Source organism: Papaver somniferum, chromosome 7 (genome assembly GCF_003573695.1).
Source record: "Papaver somniferum cultivar HN1 chromosome 7, ASM357369v1, whole genome shotgun sequence".
Classification (NCBI taxonomy): Eukaryota; Viridiplantae; Streptophyta; class Magnoliopsida; order Ranunculales; family Papaveraceae; genus Papaver; species Papaver somniferum.
In genome coordinates, this window is record NC_039364.1 from 122706333 (window position 1) to 122724400 (window position 18068).

The following is an 18068-nucleotide window of genomic DNA, read 5'->3' on the forward strand; positions in this document are numbered from 1 at the left end:
ATCTACTAATGATTTGCGTGAATGTTTTGAAATCCGCTAACCCACCAACATCCACCCGGTTCCTTCGCTCACTCGTGGGTATTAAACCCGTCGAGTAAGGGACTGGATTAGGGTGCATTTCAAAAATCTGTCATTTTAATGGATTAGACGCTGGTGGTACTAAATCCGCATCCGCCCTACCGGTGCTCACCTATTAAGAACCTCTTGTCGACTTAGATGTGTCCAGCGCAGCCCAGCCCAACCCAGCCGATAACAATTAACCAAGCATATACTCCAATTATTTTGTGGTGAATGGAAACTGGAAAGGAGCCAACGGTCATTTTTCTCGGCACTTCCAAATATCCGAGTTCTCCCCTTTCCCATATTCTTTTGTTGGATATGCCATGAATTTGGGTTAAAATTCAAGTGATTCTGGTTTGTATGGAGCTTTTCCTTCATACAACCCTTTTCTCCAAACTATCTGTAGGCCCTTCTTCTCTCTACCCTAACACTCTTGCCTTCAATGGCAGTGTTACTCGTCGCAGATTATTTTCAAAAAACCCTAAAGGTTTCTCGACTCCACTTCGGATTTCATTGAGTTCTGAGCATGATTTGAAATCAAATGATCATCATCTCACTCAGGAGTCTCGGGTGGATGCTGAGATTTTAAGTGGAGGAGAATCCAACTGCATCGAGGTGATTGGAATTGGTAGCAGAAAGGATGCGGTTCTGGATTTTTGTGTGGAATCGCCTCTCCAATCGCTGACTTCGTTGAGGTTTTGGTATGTATTTTTCCCCATTTTGTTTCTAGTTTATCTAATTTATCAATGAAATGCTAGAAAAATGGGAATGTGATGCAAATTAGGGTTTTGCAATTTAATTCAGTTTTGAAGGCAATTGTCTGAGTTGAAGTATATAGGAGTAGTAGATTTTGATTTGAGTGGCAAAGTGTCTTGATTAGACGAAACCCGCATTTTAGAACTGAACAGTTTACTGATTACATAATTGGTTTTGCTGCTGTTCCACATTTTCAAATGAAAATTTATTTATTAGTAGGAAAAAAAGAAATAAAAAGAAGAAGAATGTGTACCCTGTAAATAAAAAGAAGAAGAAATAAAATTTATTTATTACAATAAAATTGCCCTCTAGTTTCTTGTAGAGCCTTGCATAAAAAAAAGAAGAAGAATGTGTACCCTGTAAATTTTTTAGCATTTTGTGGTTGCTGAAAGATGTAGGAAAGTATTACTTACCGGACCATCTTTTTTTATATTGAAGGAATGTGTGCACACTTATCTTAGTTTGGTGAGTAACGTAAAGCAGAACTTATAGATGATATAACAACTATCTTTTTAGCATTTTTTCTCAAAATATGATTAGAAAATCACTATAGTTTGGTAATATTTCTAGATTCGAAGCTTTTTGGCCTATTAAATTGCTAATGCAGTTTGTGGTGTATTTGTAAATAACTTCTATTTGCTAGATTGAAATCTGTGTATATTTGATGTTAAAATGCTGTTCTTTTGAGGCATTAATATTGATTTGTGTTTAATCTGGTGCTTCTCTTAAGCATTTCATGAATCTTTTGGTTATGATTGTATCATAGGAATATCCAGTCAACAGATTCAGGGGAGGTGCAACTGTTACAGAAATCTCGTGCACAAGGTTCTACTACACTCTTTATAGCTTTTTCCTTGATTGGTTCACATTTTAATATGCAACGAAATTGCTGCACAAGTTAACCCTCAATGTTAACCAACCAACCCAGCAGTCAAGATGTGAAAACATATTCTAAGTCAATTTTATGGATTCTGTGATGGTTCTTACTCGATTGTCTTTTTTATAAATTTGACTCAGTATTCAATTCTTCTATGCAATGTTTCTTGCAGTATTGTAGGTTCTGGATTTTTTTTTTTTTTGCAGTTTATGCCTTTAATATCACTGATTTCCATACACTATAATGAAGATTGTTGGGTAACTCAAGGTTTCTTTTTAACCTTTCTTGTTGCAAGATGTGGTTTCGAGGAACTTGGAAGGTCCTGTGTCGCAGCTATCATCTTCTCAAGCCGTTGTCCTTGTCAGTACATCCTTTACTAATTATTTTCCAATTTAGTCTCTCAGCTTGATATTATGAGTTTGGTTAGTTAAATCAGCAAACCAGTTGTTGAAATTACTTCCTGGACATGAACTCTCCTTAATTGTGTTCCTATTATATTTTTGCCTTATTGATCAAGAGTGAATCAGTTTTTAAACTCTGAAGGAGACCAATAGTATCATTCTATGATGGGAAAATCTAAAGGCTCAAATTCTAGAAAGTTCCAAAAGTTTTTGAAAAAAAGAAATAACTCTCATTTTTTGGTTAAGCAACTCAAGGAAAATGATTTAACTTGTTTACTTGTCAAATGACTCATCAAGTAGTGCCTTGTGTCTAGAAAAGGATATGTTTTTTGAAAAAGAAGCTTCTTACAGCTTGATGCTTTGGCAAAAAAGTCACAAGATTTGCAGAAAGCAAGTCTCTCAGTCATGCATTTAGATAGTAGAGCACTTGTATTATTCATGACCTGGAGTTTTCTCACATCTTTCTTAGAAAGTGAGAATGATTTGGAGTTTTCTCTTTCTTTTTGTTTTTAATCATGTAGTTGATAATTGATGATAAAATGCTGTATGCTTCTTTATATTGTTTCCACCGCTTCTTGTATCATTTATCGCTTCCCTTGGTCCTTCTAAATTTGTTTTTACTGTTTTCTTTTCAAAGTAAAGAACATTATAGAAAAGAAGTCTCAGCTGCAGACACCAAGGAATAGTAATACTGGATTATAAAAAATATGGGCTACCTAGATTGTAATGCATTTGGGTGGTGGAAAGTGAGCATTGTTTTTAGAATTTTTTAGAATTTTTCTTTTAATCACAATAAGGTAAGAAGATTTATGTTTGCATACTAAAAATTGTCAAGTTATGTTTTAGGTGGCTAGTGCTGGATATGGCCTCGATCACATTAAAGCAATTGAGCTTCTTAGAGAAATAAAATCAGCAAATGGGTTTTCTGTTGGCATTATTCTGAAGCCTTTCAGTTTTGAAGGACGCAGACGTCAAGATGAGGTAATAAATTAATCTTGTTTGTTTACCTTAGCAAGCAAAATATGTGTATTTATAGACTCACTAGAGACTGGTTTTGTATTTTGATATGCGCATTGGTTTAGTTTTGAACAGTGATGTTCACTTACATCGTGAGTTCAGTCACTTGAGTGTTCTGAAGCATGCAGTAGGTTAATTGTCGCCTTTGAAGAATAGCTTTACCTGTTACATTACTGCAAGACTATATTCTTACAGAACATGATATTATGGACACTGGGCACATTACATTGTGACGGTACCAACTATCATATGCTGAACTCTATCATAATGACTTAGTTGTTTCATAAATTCGAAACAACTCACATTTGTGGATTTAAACATACACTCAACTTCGACATCTTAAGTATGCTTTCCCAAACGTAGCCTCATACGTCTTTAAAATATAATTCATAATACCAACGTCTAACCCCTCTTAATAATCATTCATATGCATTATTTAGGTAGTTAGCTGCAGTCTTTACAATAAATAGTTAGAAGTTATATGGCTATTATATCTTCAATTTGTTATCTTGGTAATAGTGGTCCAGGTTTTATTGAGAACGGTATCGAAGATTGTTTAGTCAACTAGTTCTCTGATATCATTTGTTCAAAGATAAAAGGAAATGGCCACCAATTTTGTTTGTTCCACACTCTTACCTTACAATGTTTAAAAAACATACAAAGTATTCATGATAAATTTCACATGTATGTGTTTTGGTAATGTTAGTTTGGAGTTGAGTATTCTGCTATCCTCTATTGTTGTGGTTGTACTTGAAGAGCAGTATTAATATGAACTTTACAGTTAGGAGAGTGTAATCACTCTGTCAGTCATATATCTATAAATGGGAAGAATGTCATACATGGGATGACATGATGGTGGTCTTGAATCGGATTTGTATCATGTAAAGTTGTGTCAGATGTGGATCTGCAAAATAAGTTAAATGAATGAGTATTCTCTGAGAAGTGATACCTCATCCGAGGGCATGATCAAAACCATATTTCAGTGCTAGTCTAACCCAATTTCTTATTCCTAAACCTTTACTGAAATCCAAGTAGAATTAAATAGTAACCTAATAGTTGTCAACAGATTTTCCCCTCTTTTATTTTTGGACTAAATGAGCCTTAGTTCTTAATGAATATTTACCCTATCACAAATTTAGGACTAATTGCTTTATGCTTTTTCTGCTACAATATACATACTCTGGCTTTTGAATAGATCACAGATCTAGCTAGGGTGAGCAATTAACCGACCCAATTAATCCGATGGTTTGGATTGGTCCTAAGATGTGGAGAACCGACTCAAAAGATGATTAAACCTAACCAATTCACTTGAAGTTTGATCATTTTGAATACTTCTTTTACATGCTAATAAATTATCTTGTTTATTTATGAGTTTATTTCCTCCTATGACCAAGTACTGTTATATCTAGGCTCTTCCCCATTACTCATGAGGGCAATTTGTTGCGCTTAGTTTGGATAAGAACTATCTATTAAGTTTTGACTCTTACTTGACTTGACAATTAAGGACCTCATAGGTTGTGCTAACCTGAGGTTAAAATGAATTGCTAATTGGTTCAGTAGACGGATGACCCTAAACAGTCCAGGCACAGATTGATGAAATCTCATAGGTTTATTACCACGACAAAATGAACTGCTTTGATTTACCGTATAATATGTGTTGCATACTCCCATTGGTGGAAGCGTAAGTAAAAGTGGCTACTTACCAGTTGGTTTCTTGAAGCTGATGAATGGGAGCCTTGGCGGTTCTCTGCCCATTTCAAAGCTTTGATACCTCACTTTCTGGATTTGTAGGTCAATGACTTGGTTAACAAACTCTGGGAGAATACAAACTTCTGTATTGGTGAGTCTTTGTGTAGTATTCTTGATGAATGTGATTTGTTACTATTTTGTGTCAACATACAATAAGAGGAACGCAAATTCTGTATTGGTGAGTCTCATTTAATGTTTAACAGTTTAAGGAAGCATCGTAGCTGTCTACTAAGAAACGTCTTTTGTGGTTAAGAAATTCAATTTGAAGGTTTCCCACCTTTTACCATGTCATAAAAATAATTAGAAAATAATCCTGAAGTAGCTGGAGAGTATTTTTAATGTAGAGTCGGTGTTTTATTGCAGGGTTTTTTCGTCTTTATCTGTTTTCCATTTCTTGTTCATTTTAACATGATTGGTTTATTTATTTTTAATTTGCAGAAGTGGATACTGATGCACTCTTAAAAAGGGAAATGGTCACTCTGGCTGAAGCTCTAAAGAGTGCAAATAATGCAGTTCTGCTGGGCTTGAATACAATCTCCGTTCTTATGTCTGTAAGTTCTTAGTTTGTTTGAAGTTTACCTATCAAGTTCGCTACCTTCCTAACTCAAGCTTTGAACGTTTCAGGACTTGCACAATAAGTTTCTCGATCAACCAAACAGTAAAATGAAGGAACTCAAAGTTCTAGAAGTAGTAGAAGTGAGTTTACGTCGCTTTCTTCCAATGAGCTGAATTCATGCCTTAATACCTTACTAGGTTGTTTCCATTGCATTGGTTACTAAGGTTGCAAGAAATTCTACTTCTCTAATTATTTTCCTTGCTGGTTTATCTTACTCGGCCGATGCTATTATTGGCTTATAGCTTTTGAGCAGTTGTGGAAAAGCAAAAGTTGGATTCGGAGTGGGTAAGAGTATGAAATCATCAATTGCACGAGCTGTCTTTGATTGCCCTTTTCTTGGTGATGGCATGAAGGTATCACTGATTTGGTACTAGAGAGCATTTTATAACAAGTTATTATTATTCGGATCTGCCAAATAAATAATCTTGTCTTCACATGATCTGAATACTTGTCTGCATGTTAAGCATGTTTCAACATAACAAACTGAATTGTTACTTCTTCCTTGCAAGCAGTTGCTAATAGTTCCTTCCCCTTCTGTATATTTGGAATATCTATGTTCATTGCACTTTAGACATTGTCGAAAATACTATATAGTATACAGTATGTATTAGATAGTGTCAATCTGGCAAGTGGGAAAACAAGGCTCTCATCAGTGACCATGTTATCTGAATTTAAGTTCTGCATTGTTTTTCTTTAGAATTCTCTTGGACACACATCTGATTTCCTGTAATAATCCAAATAACTGTTCGATATCATTGAGTGTCTTTAGAATTCTCTCGGACACACATCTGATTTCCTCTAATAATTCATTAATTGTTTGATATCATAGCCGTCAGTATTTGTTATTGATTACTAATTAAGTTACAACAGATCTCTGTTAGATCCATATGACTTTGAATTTGAATTGTTCAATCCTTTGAAGGAATTATATTAACTTATTACATATCATCATTCTGTTACCGGATATAGTTGCTTTTTCCTTGTTCAGTTTTTGTAATTTTGCTTGTCTTTCCTATTTGTTCAATGTACAGGAAAATGACATGGTTGTCTGCACTGTAGCAAGTTGTGATGTTAAGGAGCATAGTGATGTACGCGAGTTCTTGCAAACATTTCGTCAAACAACTGGATTCAAAAAGGAGATCATACTTTCCATGTTTTATGAACCTAATCTGGAGAAAAACCTGGTAGTAACAACAGTCATTGCTCTAGGGTAAGGATCCTCATCGACAACAATTTAATGCAGACAAAAGGTCTGTTCACTGTTACTTCTAGTAGGACAGTAACATGATACTTTTATTTTGTTATTAAAAAAACGTTCAGATATGAGCTTTCTCTTCATGCTTAACTTCAACTGACGATTATTAACATTGCTTTTTGGCACGTGGGATTATGATTTGCTAGTCAACCTTGATAAGTTGATGGATTCAAGAGATAACAGTTTGTTGCTCACATAACCTATCACTAAGATGCCCATTGTAGAACAGCTTGATAAGTAAGATAAGACACGAATTTGGGGGATTCAGTACAATGATCTAGTTGAGTCTTATCGTAGGATGTGTTGTTGAAAAATGGCGACGTTTATTTGGTTGTTAATCATCCTGGTGTTAATGAATGGCTTGGATTTACAAGATTGTAAATTTCAACCATTCACTGCTCAGGATTAGCTGTTATGTTATAAGGATGTTAGGTATAATAAGAAGTGCTCGACTCATTTTTATGTTCATCTCGAGACTCGAACTCTGACTACCTATTCCTTCCAACCTATCTCTTTCTTCTGAAATCTATTACTATATAACAGCACCCTAAACTTCTCCTATAGTGAAGTACTCTGCTTTCTTATATATATGGGATATATAAAGGACGTTTTTATGTCTGTATCCCTTGCTGGGAAAGTAGAAGTATGGTCTTGTGCTCAAAAAATGGTAAAGAAAGCCTGTGTGATGATGAGCAAGTGAGCACTGAGATTTGATATATCTTAGTTCATTTTTCTAATCCAAATCAATACTAGACTCGCCATTTCAGCTGAGAATGTGTCAGAAACTGGTGGGTCAAAAAAGGTTTACCTCCATAAAACTATTTTCTACTGTAAATGTTCCAAAGTTAGGCTTGAGATTTAAGCATAGTATGGTTGTTGCTTTTGCCAGTTATCCTTATATAATATAGTTAGGCTCCAGATTGCGTGGTTAATTTTATGTCACGTACTTGGATTACTTGCTAATTTTGACATTCTCTTTTGTATCTTACAACTGCTCTATATCAACTTCTTTATATGTGAAATCACATCACATAGTAAATGCTTACATATGATTTTCTTCCTTTCTGATCATAAATTTCCTATGTCATTGTCAGCTGCAATGAACAAGGTACATCCCGGAAACAGGGTTTTTTATCCAGACTTGCTCTGCGTTTTCCTTTTGTGTTCTCCCTCCTGGGAAGAGGCCAACCTGATACAGAGATAGTAACTGTCAACTCAAATAGTAATGAAGCATACCCTTCAGGGATCATTAGTTCTTCAGATAGTATGGATATGCGAAATCTGGGTTCCTCTGATGATGTGGATGAAAATCTTGACTCGGATTTTGATGAACTGAGGACCCTATCGGAAAGAAATTATGAAGAAACCAATGATTTAAGGTTTATAAACTTATCTTCCTTTTTATCGAATCAAATAGAGGTTACTGATGTAGTGATAATTTGTGAAGTGATTCTGATATTGATCTGGCAATACTTATAGGCAATTCTACGGTGAGGATAAGATAAGGGGGGGTAGAACTTCACAGGGAAATAGCAACTCACATTCTCATGTTCATGATCAATCCGCTGAAGGTATATAAGATGTGTATGCATATTTGAGTGATGTCCTTTTATGTACATCATGCTCATAGGAAGCCAACCTGACTTTTGATCCCTAGGCAAGAGCTTGAAAATCAGCTATTTGTAAAGAAATATCGTGAAATTGATTTTCAATCAGTTGAATTGGATTTTATGGTTTGATAGTCATTGAGGAGAAAATCGTGAAAATCATCCCCTGGATCATCTTTATTTTGTCAATGAAAGATAATGATCATGTTTGCATCTATAACGTCTAGATGTGTCCTTGACCTTCTTCTTCTTTTTCATTGAAAATTATGACCTTTCATGCTGTTACTATCTCTATCATGAATCGCAATCTGACTTTTATATATTCAATACTTGTATTGCTGCTCTATCAATTGTTAAAATTCTGTTTTTTAATACCGTCTCTTACATTTTCTCACTGATCAATTTTCCTAGAACAACCTGTTTTTCGAAGGGAACCACTCATTAGCCGAAATGTGGGACCGGAGTTCGATGTTGAGCAAGTGCGGGCACAAAAAGGAGTTGTATCTGGGACTGATCCAGTACTCGGCAGACAAATCTTTTTCTCTCTTCCAGTTGGTGTAAAGAAAGCTTCGAGTCAACGCTGGCAACAGTTTCCCAAGTCTCAACAGCCCTCAGATCCAAGAGTTTTAGATGATAATAGCGAAGTATCACAGGGCACTACAGATATGCTTTCATGGGATGCACTGACTGATGCTAGTCGTGAAGCAGTGAAGGATGTCTATGGTGCTGCATCTACACTTTTAAAAGGAAATGCTGCTGATATTCCTAGGAAGCAAGGAGTACTTTCTGTTCGTGCATCATCCATGTTGGTATGATTCAATTCTAGATTAATGATTTTATAGGTTAAAGCCTTTTACTTCCTGTAATTACTTCTCCCAGACTACTTCAACCAGAAAATGAAAACAGTATACATAAGACTTTTAATATTAGTAGCAATCACATAGTTATGCTAGTTGAACAACTGAGTGTATCGTCTAAGGGCACAGGCTGTGCTTGAGCCTGTGCCTCGAGGAGCTGTGCTCTGGCACAGGCTGAAGCAATGTAGTTAATTGCAGAAGTATTGCTATGGTTCTAAACAAAATGAAAAAAACATAGAAAGAAATTGAATTGGACCGTCAAAGCATTCACTCAGTTGAAGAATAAGAGTGTATGTATCCCTGTCGTTGTGTTTAAGGGCATGCTTCGGAGCTGTGCTTCAGCTTGTTCTTCAGTATACTTGAGTTCATTGTTCTGAAAGCCTGATAAAGTGATTTATCAGTCTTCGGATGTTCATGTTCTCCCTGTGGTCGTTTAAACAGGTATAATTACTCAGATTCAACATTTAAAGGATTTGTTTATGAAAACCTGAACGAACCTTCAATGGAATGCCCTGCAAAAAGTTTGTTCTTCTATTAATTGTCAGAGACTCAGAAAATTAATTTGAAAAAACTTAACGCTTGTCTTTCAATTAGAGCTAGAAGAAATGAAATCTTGTTTAATTTCTTCTAGTCTTTTGGAGTTTCCGAAAACGACTGACTTCTGGATGTTTGCACACACCAAATATGTGCAGATTATTAAGGTGATAAAATAGATTTTTTATTAATGCTGCTTTGAAACCTTAGAGTTCTTTGACTATGTAGCCTCCAACTCATGAATCTACATCTTACTTTATTCTCAGGATAAAATCCGAGTTTTTCTTTGATAGTTTCTTTGAGCATTTGATGGACCCTTTGTGCAAGCAAATCACACAGACTTCCTAATTATGATTTTATTTGCAGGAATCTGAACGCGACTCGGAGAAAAAATGGAGTCGTACTACAGAGATGCAATATAGAGGAGGAATTTACAAGGGACGTTGCCAAGGAGGACTCCCAGAAGGAAAGGTTTGTACGATAACCTTAACTGAAGCTCAATCTCAATTTTAATAAACTATTCCGGAGTGCCGGGTTGAGTTTAGAACTTTCTGTATTACATGTCGGAGACATGCTGAGGAAATCTATTGCTTCTCATCACAGGGTCGTCTAACACTTCCAGATGGAAGCATTTATGATGGCATGTGGCGCTATGGCAAGAGATCTGGTTTAGGTGCATTCTACTATAGTAACGGGGATGTGTACCAGGGATCTTGGAGGGATGACCTTATGCATGGAAGGGTATGACTGTTTCATATTGTACTATATAGTTTGTTTTCGGTTAGGGGAAATCGTAAATACTTGTAATGAAGTGATTCTTACTCACATTTTGATGTTGTTGTTGCTTATCATTTGGTAGTTTCAAGTATATATGTTCTGAGAATTGATAGCCACTATTAAAGGATCCCTGCATCAGGTTTCCCCATTCCCGCCTTCACATTGTGGATATGCACATGCATCTGTCAGGTTTAGTTATTGCTACATAGTTAACTTCATATCTCATTGTTTGTATTTGTCCTTTGTAACTTTAATTTGATAAGGTAAGGTAGTTGCCTTTTTGGTTGATGTGATCAAGTGGTATTCGGATGTTGTGTATGGGAGATTTTTTTTTCAATATGCATTCTGTTAATAAGCTCAAAATTCAGCATATGAACTCTCATGTTGCTCAAAAAATCCTTTTTTCGGTTAGTTTCTGTGCATTTAAAACTTTTGTTTTTTACGTGTAACGTGGCAATATAGTCTAAAGAACTTCGAGTAGAAGCTTTATCTTTTGTTTTCTTTTTTCTTTTTGTTTTTTTCGTGAATGTAGGGCAATTAACTGTGTTTATCTGTACAGGGCTGGTTTTATTTTTGCACTGGGGACCGGTGGTTTGTGAACTTTTGGAAGGGGAAAGCAAATGGGGAAGGACGATTTTATTCAAAAGGGGGTGAAATCTTTTTTGGCAGTTTTCAAGATGGCTGGCGACACGGAGAAAGCTTATTTATTGACGACGAAGGAAGAAGGTAAACATGTGTATGAATAATTACAGTATCCTCTATAGTTTCATAGCATTTAACATTTTAAGATGAAAGAAGTTGTATATATATAAGCAGTCCATAAAACATATTCAAGTTCATAGCTAGGCTGTGGTTGCCTTTAGATATTGTTCTCGGGTTGTAAATGTGTACACAGTACTCAAAATTTTCCAAATATGGTCCAACAGTGTGGTTTCCCGTATTTTCTTAGGGTAGTAACACAAATGGTGTACATAGAGTTTACAGTTGTCAAATGATTTCAGTCAATATGCATGATCCAAGATATATGGACTTTATATTGATTTCTAGCATGTTTATCTTGAACCCTCTTAGGGATTTTAATGTCACAAATGGTTTATATTGTCAGGTGGACTGAGATCTGGGATGATGGTGTCCTTCTAAGTCGTGAACCACTGGACTCTGAAACGACTGCCAACTAATACTTCAATGTACATGAAAGAAATGAAGTAGGCTGTTCTTGTTGTATGTATATATTATCTTCTGTCAAATGAGGTTATTTTTCTTCCGAGTTTATTTCTAGATCCCATTATCTTATGAATTTCGTTTTCAGTAGCATTTTCCTCATATTCTTATATATATGCAAATGAAATGCTATAACAGAGAAATCTGAAAAAAGAGTCCACTCTTAAACCAATTAGACAACACATTCCACTTCAAAGTGTAACATTTAAAGCATTTAAATTCGTAATTGTTTTCTTGTCTTTCTTTTCTTTTTTTGCCATAAGTAGCTTCTCTCTCTTTATCAGCCTTTCTGTTATTCTCATCAGAGTTTATTTTTATGGCCTTTACATAGTTGTCCTGCGAATTTATTGTTTTAGATTCTCTTCCTTACAATGAGTGAAACATTATGTATGACGGTGTCAAGCTTGTTCAGTTTAACAAAAAAAAATTTTATTCTGCCACGGTCACAAATATTTCTCTTGTTCAGTTGCATTTGGACATTTGTTCTAGATTCGTCAACATCCTGGCCCATGGTTAAGAAAGAGGGTACGAGATTTTTGCCTAACCAAGGTATCTGAGGAGGCTCCTGCTTTCCAGGTTAATTTTTGATCCTGTTCATGCTTGTAATGTGTAACAGTTGATTGGCTATATAATATATTATGAAGTATGAACCCATGCATTGTTTTGAACTATGTTTATCTGATAATTTAACCTGTATCAACTGTCGGGTGGGGACTTAAACTTATAATTACACCTATGAGGTTGCTAGACTTTGATTTACAGAATTAAATTCTTTGGTTTATAATTGGCGAATTAGTGCTTTTGTTGATCAAATATCTTCAGTTGTAAATTTAACAATTATTAGAAAACCTAATTATGGACTTTGGAATCTTAGACTAGATTTATCTCTGAAGATAACATATTGAGCTTTAACATTTTCATAAACCTTGTCGTGATTCCATGATAAAAGGAATTGCTTCAAAAATACGGACACTTTTTACTCAGGAAATGCAAGATAAAAGATGCCAGAAACTACATTTTGAGAGACTACAATATCTCTGAGCACTGAGCACAACTACACTATCAATTGGTTTCGCCTAAGCCTTCTGCTGAGAAGCATAAATATAGACGATAGAACAATATTTCTTCATCTTCAGAAAATCACAAATCAAATCTGCAGAATTCAACAAAAATGTACAAGTAAAATAATCTTATTGGTTATGGCATGTAAGATGTAAGCAAAATTTCCTATGATAAATGTATGTAATTTAGCTATGTTTTTCTCCTTTAGCTATTAAGAGTGGAAAAAGAATTTTACCTTTACAACCTAGTAGTTTTCTGTTGTCAATTTCTCTTTTCCTGTTTTGCGTCTTTCTTGGATGGATGAGGATGAAAGTTTCCAAGACTAAAAAAGCAACCAACAAAGCACTTTTAAACAGTTGATTACCAAATATATCATACTGTATACGTTATGAACACATTGACGAGTTCTGAATGTTTTCTGTAATAAACCCATGTATACGGTTATATTGGATAGGTCTAATTCAGGGAGTAAGTGTATTTCAAGTTTACCTGCAATTTTGTGGCAAAGTCCAAGATGATTTCCATGATTTCCTGGAGTGTGGTGATAAAGACATAAACTTTCTCCAATCATCAAGCATAACATTCAGGTCGTGAAGCTTGTTATCCAAACCGTAACAGCAATTCACATGCATTGTGCAAACTTCATTCAGATTCCTACTTGGTTGACATAATCCTCCAAAGTATGCTGTATTCAGGAACCTCATCTTCAATCCTATTCTTCTGAAAGATTTCTCTTTCTTAATTATATTGAGGACATCTTGATCGTGTTTACCAGGGTGCCTTTTTCTCGACTCATACCAATACTTGTAAAATTGCTTTGTTCTCTTGTTGGACTGAACATATGTAAATCCTCCATTTGGGGCATTTCTCAAGTCCCGTGAATTCCCGTTGTAGTAATCACAAGCAATTTGAAAATCCGAACCGTGGTAAAATCGTTCAAATGGATTTCGGAACCACATTATATCAGCATCCTGAACAGAGAAATGGAGAATAACCAAATGAGTACTAAACAACTAGGATTCCATACGGTAAAAATGTAAGCATGATACATACCGTAAAGACGAAGTTGTAACCCATCTCAAGAACTGTGCGAAGAAAATCAATCCTCCTCCACATCATAACCAAGTAATCAGGGCTCATAAAATAGGCTTCCTCAGAAAAATCAACTCCTGACGTAGTAAGAGCATAGCAGTGAGGGTGTATCTCCATGCAACGGTTATAAGCTTTACTATCCAATGCAATGATGACCAAATTACTCGACAGATTTTGGGTTCGCTCTCCTATTCGGAAGCTCTCCAGAAAAAGATCGACTACTGAATTAGGAGTTGCCCACGCTTCATTTAATGTGGTTAAGATCACAGTTTTATCTTTCATTGCTGCCTTCTCGAGAACTTCCTTCAGTCTTTCGTCCACCTTGAACTAAAAATTATCAATAACAAACTTTTAAGTTAATTGAACAAAATGTATCATCAAATATTAATTAGTTCAAGGATCCATCCCAAGGGAGAAGGCCTGGCCTAGCCTTTACAGCCCGGCCCATGAATGGATAGCTGAAGATTCTCAGTTAACCAATATTTGAACCCCACAGATACGAACCTAGTTAAGTTGACCAATATTTGAGTTGAGCCCCACATATACGAACCTAGTATTTTCCTATTAAAAAAAAAAGGATACGAACCAAGTTGAAGACTTAGAAGATTCTCATTGGTTCCGTCTGTCCAGCAAAGATAATCAATCCCATTTGGTATCTTTATTAAAAACATATACTCGATGAACACAAGGTGGTGTTATTGGTCTGATCTGATGCGTGCTATTCTTTTATAAATGCGTTTAAATTATTACTTTACACGGTTGTCAATCATACTATAAGACAATTTACATGAACCAATTGAGCACTGCACTGCACATGCTGCCGTTTCTTTATTATATGCATGAAAACATCTGGCCTCGTGCACTATTCCTGCCTGCTGTTTCAAACTTGCAATGCTCTTTCTTTACCATGCGGCAACAATATAAATAAAAACCTTCAAACATAAAAATTAGAATTTGATGCTTATTTATAAAAAAAAATAAAAAAAAGGCGATTAGTGTAGTTATCTAATGGAAAATAGTAGACTGGTACAGTGGTATCCCATAGGATATACGTCATCAGCTGTGGCAGTAGGGTCTCAAATTTGGGATCCCACCAATTAGCGAAGAGATTACAATAAAAACAACAACGAAAGTGATGGAGTATTTTATGACTACTGGTATAGTATTTCAGAAAAACCGCCACTTGGTGGTGACAAAAATCAAATCCGGAGGCCAATTCCTAAAATCAATGGCCTATATTACGTCAACACCAAAGTACAATGAAACATGCAACTGTTCTACTAACATGCAACTACAATAACGATTTTGCTTTCTGAGTTGCTGTAAATTCGGCTGAATACTCAACACTTGTCATGAAATATATGGATTTTTTTTTAAAAAAAAAACTGAAATTAGAAGAAGATAGTTAATGGCTAGTTACTTACCGAAGAAGAGGAACCGTAGAAGGATGAGAGGGAAAGTATCTGAGATGGAATTAAATCGTTGAAATAAATCAAACAAGGTAGTCCCAGGACTACACCCACTAGCAGAGATAACGTCAAATTCCGACGATGAAAGATACTATAACCAGCTGCTGTAGTCGACGGCGATGAATCAGCTGTTTTTGTTGCTAATGTTTCTGATGAAGAAGAAGAAGAAGAACAAGGCATCACTGTTGATAGTATCTTCTTATACATTTTCTCAATTACTAATTTTATCACATCTAATTCAGTAAAACTCTTTGGGATCTATTATTAGAAAGAAAAACAGAGAGAGAATGAAAGAAGGAAAGACAGAACAAATTGGTCTGGTATGTTGAATATTTGATTACCAGAGGAAGAGGAGGAGTGTAGGGTATTAAGTAAGTAAGGCTGTTTTTATTTATTTGTATAATTTATTGTCAATTAAGTCTAATATACTACTAAATATATGTATGACAATAAATGACTACTAAAAAAATCAATAGAAGAGAGAAAATAGGGATTTTTATCTTCACCTACCTTCCGATGAGTTTTACACAATTTGGCAAAAACAGAGAAAAACAGTGTTATTCTTTCTTTTATTTTTCCTAGGGAGATATTTGTTCATGTAACTGTCAACTTACAAAATTAAGCCAAACAACTCCAACTCAAGACTTGTGCGAAACATCCTTAATAAGGACTAGATGAGCAACTTGGCATTGATGATGACAAACAGGCTGGAGATCACTAGTCACTTCCTCTCTTTAGATACTACCATTTGCATTTTTGCTTTGTGGCTATTATCCAAAAAGGACCAAAACCTAGCCCTACCATTTTAGCAAAGCCTTGGCTGTGCAACACTTGGTGGCAAAGCCAAGATCATGATGCGCTCCAACTAAGTTACACACGAAAAATGAAATTGGCACTACTTCAGCCTTTGTTTTTCCAATATTTCTGTTTGGCTAGCCTTCAGTATTCTATCTCAACCATGAACCACTGGTTGAACTATTGTAATGTAGGCTCTGGATTGGGAACGGTGAACCTGTAGGGCTCGGGGTTTGTTTATGGCTAGATGTCATGAACCTGTACTATAATGACACCTAAGAGCTAGTTGAGTGGCTAGTAAAAAATCAATTTCGTATTTAGAAATATATTAGTATATGGTCCGGTACCCAGGCAATAGCCAAAAAGATCATCTAGTGGCTGGCTTTTTTCCGTGGCCCCAGCTTAGCCACAATTAACATTCTGGCCAAGCCTTGACTACCTATAATGCTTTCCTTGGATCTGTTAAAAAAAAAAGGAAAAATAAATATGCACAGAAAAAAAAAATGAAGCAAAGATAAAGCAAAATAAGCGGTGTGTTTAGGACTAAAATAGCTTCAACAGCAACCAAACCCAGAATGATACTCATGTCATGTCATATCATATATATATATATATATAGTTTAGACTTGTGGATTACATTTTTGTATTTTTCATTAATTGGCTGCTTGAAATGTAGGACCGGTTTTGACCCGCATATGGAAGTAGAACCACCGAAAAAATGTTCTAAGAAGGCACTGAACGACAGTAATGGCGACAAACCCACATTCTGGTCTATTGGCCTTCTTTAGAAGCCAACATAAGCCAAGATACTAAATGACCGTTTAACTTTTAACTAGTACAACGATACAAGGCGGCTTATTTGGATGGAATTCCTAAGCCGTTCAATTAAAATCCACGATATACTATTTGGGACAACTAGACGTATCCTCCTGAATGTTCAAGTTAAGTTTATTAATTTTTAATTTTTCTTGTGTACTGGGTATATCTTTTAATGTACTTGAAACTGTTTTTCCAACATGCTGAGAAACAAGAGGATTTGTGCTTGCTAGAGAATTTTCCAGAGAGCACTCTGAGTTTTTTCTTACTTGACCACATGTTGGTTTTAGTCTAGATCCAAGTTCTCTCAATCGTTGAAAGTGCTTGAATTAGATCATCCCTTGATTCATTAAGTTTTGTTATCAAGAGATTTTCTATTTCATAATTTTCCTCAAGTCTTTTTTTTCAAGAATAACATTGCTTCGCTCTTTTGATTGTAGTAGTCCTTCAAGAAAATTAACTCTGTCATGAAGGAAGGATTAAGAACACGTTTCTTGGTCGGTGTCCTTGACTGCACAGACAGTTTCACATATAGGTTTATCATGATAGTTAATGAACCTGTTGTGCAACTGTCTTCTAAGAAGATTTGATAAACTACTCTGTTGTACACCCTGTAGAGATGTATTTCCAAATAAGGAAACCTCCTTCCTCGTGCTGGTTTTTATTTTGGGAAGTACGCATAATGAGTCTTTTCTTGGTAAATTGAAAACCATACTTTGACTCATTGGATACAGGTATAATTGTTTACAAACACAAACTTATTAGGTTTTTCGTGTTTGCCTGCTCTAATACCAACTGAAAATGAGGGTACCAAAATGCACCACCACCTTTTTCTTAGACAATATGTACGGACTAAACACGAGATATTTTGTAAAAGGGTCGTAATTTTTTGGCCTAATAGGGTCTGGGTTGGAGAAGATGCAATTGATGCGCTAGGGTCGTAGACTAACTTTGACCGTCTGGTTAGTTTACTAAGGTACCCTTATGAAATAATTAACTGTGATCAATGTCCTAACCCACTGAAAACATTTAACTGGGCATAGTAACTACACGAGCATTTCAACGAACATCTTAACTGCATATTCACGCATTTCTTTTTCCACCAAA

The 18068-nt window shown here is 35.5% G+C and overlaps 2 protein-coding genes across 2 annotated transcripts; one reads left to right on the forward strand and one right to left on the reverse strand.

Moving 5' to 3' along the window:
• Window positions 1-306: 306 nt before the first annotated feature.
• On the forward strand, window positions 307-11975 carry LOC113298309 (protein ACCUMULATION AND REPLICATION OF CHLOROPLASTS 3-like). The gene is made up of 16 exons (XM_026547011.1): window positions 307-761; window positions 1583-1641; window positions 1989-2053; window positions 2941-3075; window positions 4903-4951; window positions 5299-5411; window positions 5485-5556; window positions 5719-5829; window positions 6508-6686; window positions 7826-8110; window positions 8211-8302; window positions 8750-9147; window positions 10096-10200; window positions 10333-10470; window positions 11066-11232; window positions 11612-11975. The coding sequence occupies exons 1-16, from the start codon at window positions 421-423 to the stop codon at window positions 11682-11684; spliced, it is 2382 nt and encodes a 793-aa protein (XP_026402796.1). The 5' UTR covers window positions 307-420; the 3' UTR covers window positions 11685-11975.
• Window positions 11976-12595: 620 nt separating this feature from the next.
• On the reverse strand, window positions 12596-15934 carry LOC113298310 (uncharacterized protein At4g15970-like). The gene is made up of 5 exons (XM_026547012.1): window positions 15306-15934; window positions 13843-14208; window positions 13279-13760; window positions 13025-13111; window positions 12596-12880 (listed from the first exon to the last, which is right to left on the reverse strand). The coding sequence occupies exons 1-4, from the start codon at window positions 15555-15557 to the stop codon at window positions 13051-13053; spliced, it is 1161 nt and encodes a 386-aa protein (XP_026402797.1). The 5' UTR covers window positions 15558-15934; the 3' UTR covers window positions 12596-12880; window positions 13025-13050.
• Window positions 15935-18068: the final 2134 nt, after the last annotated feature.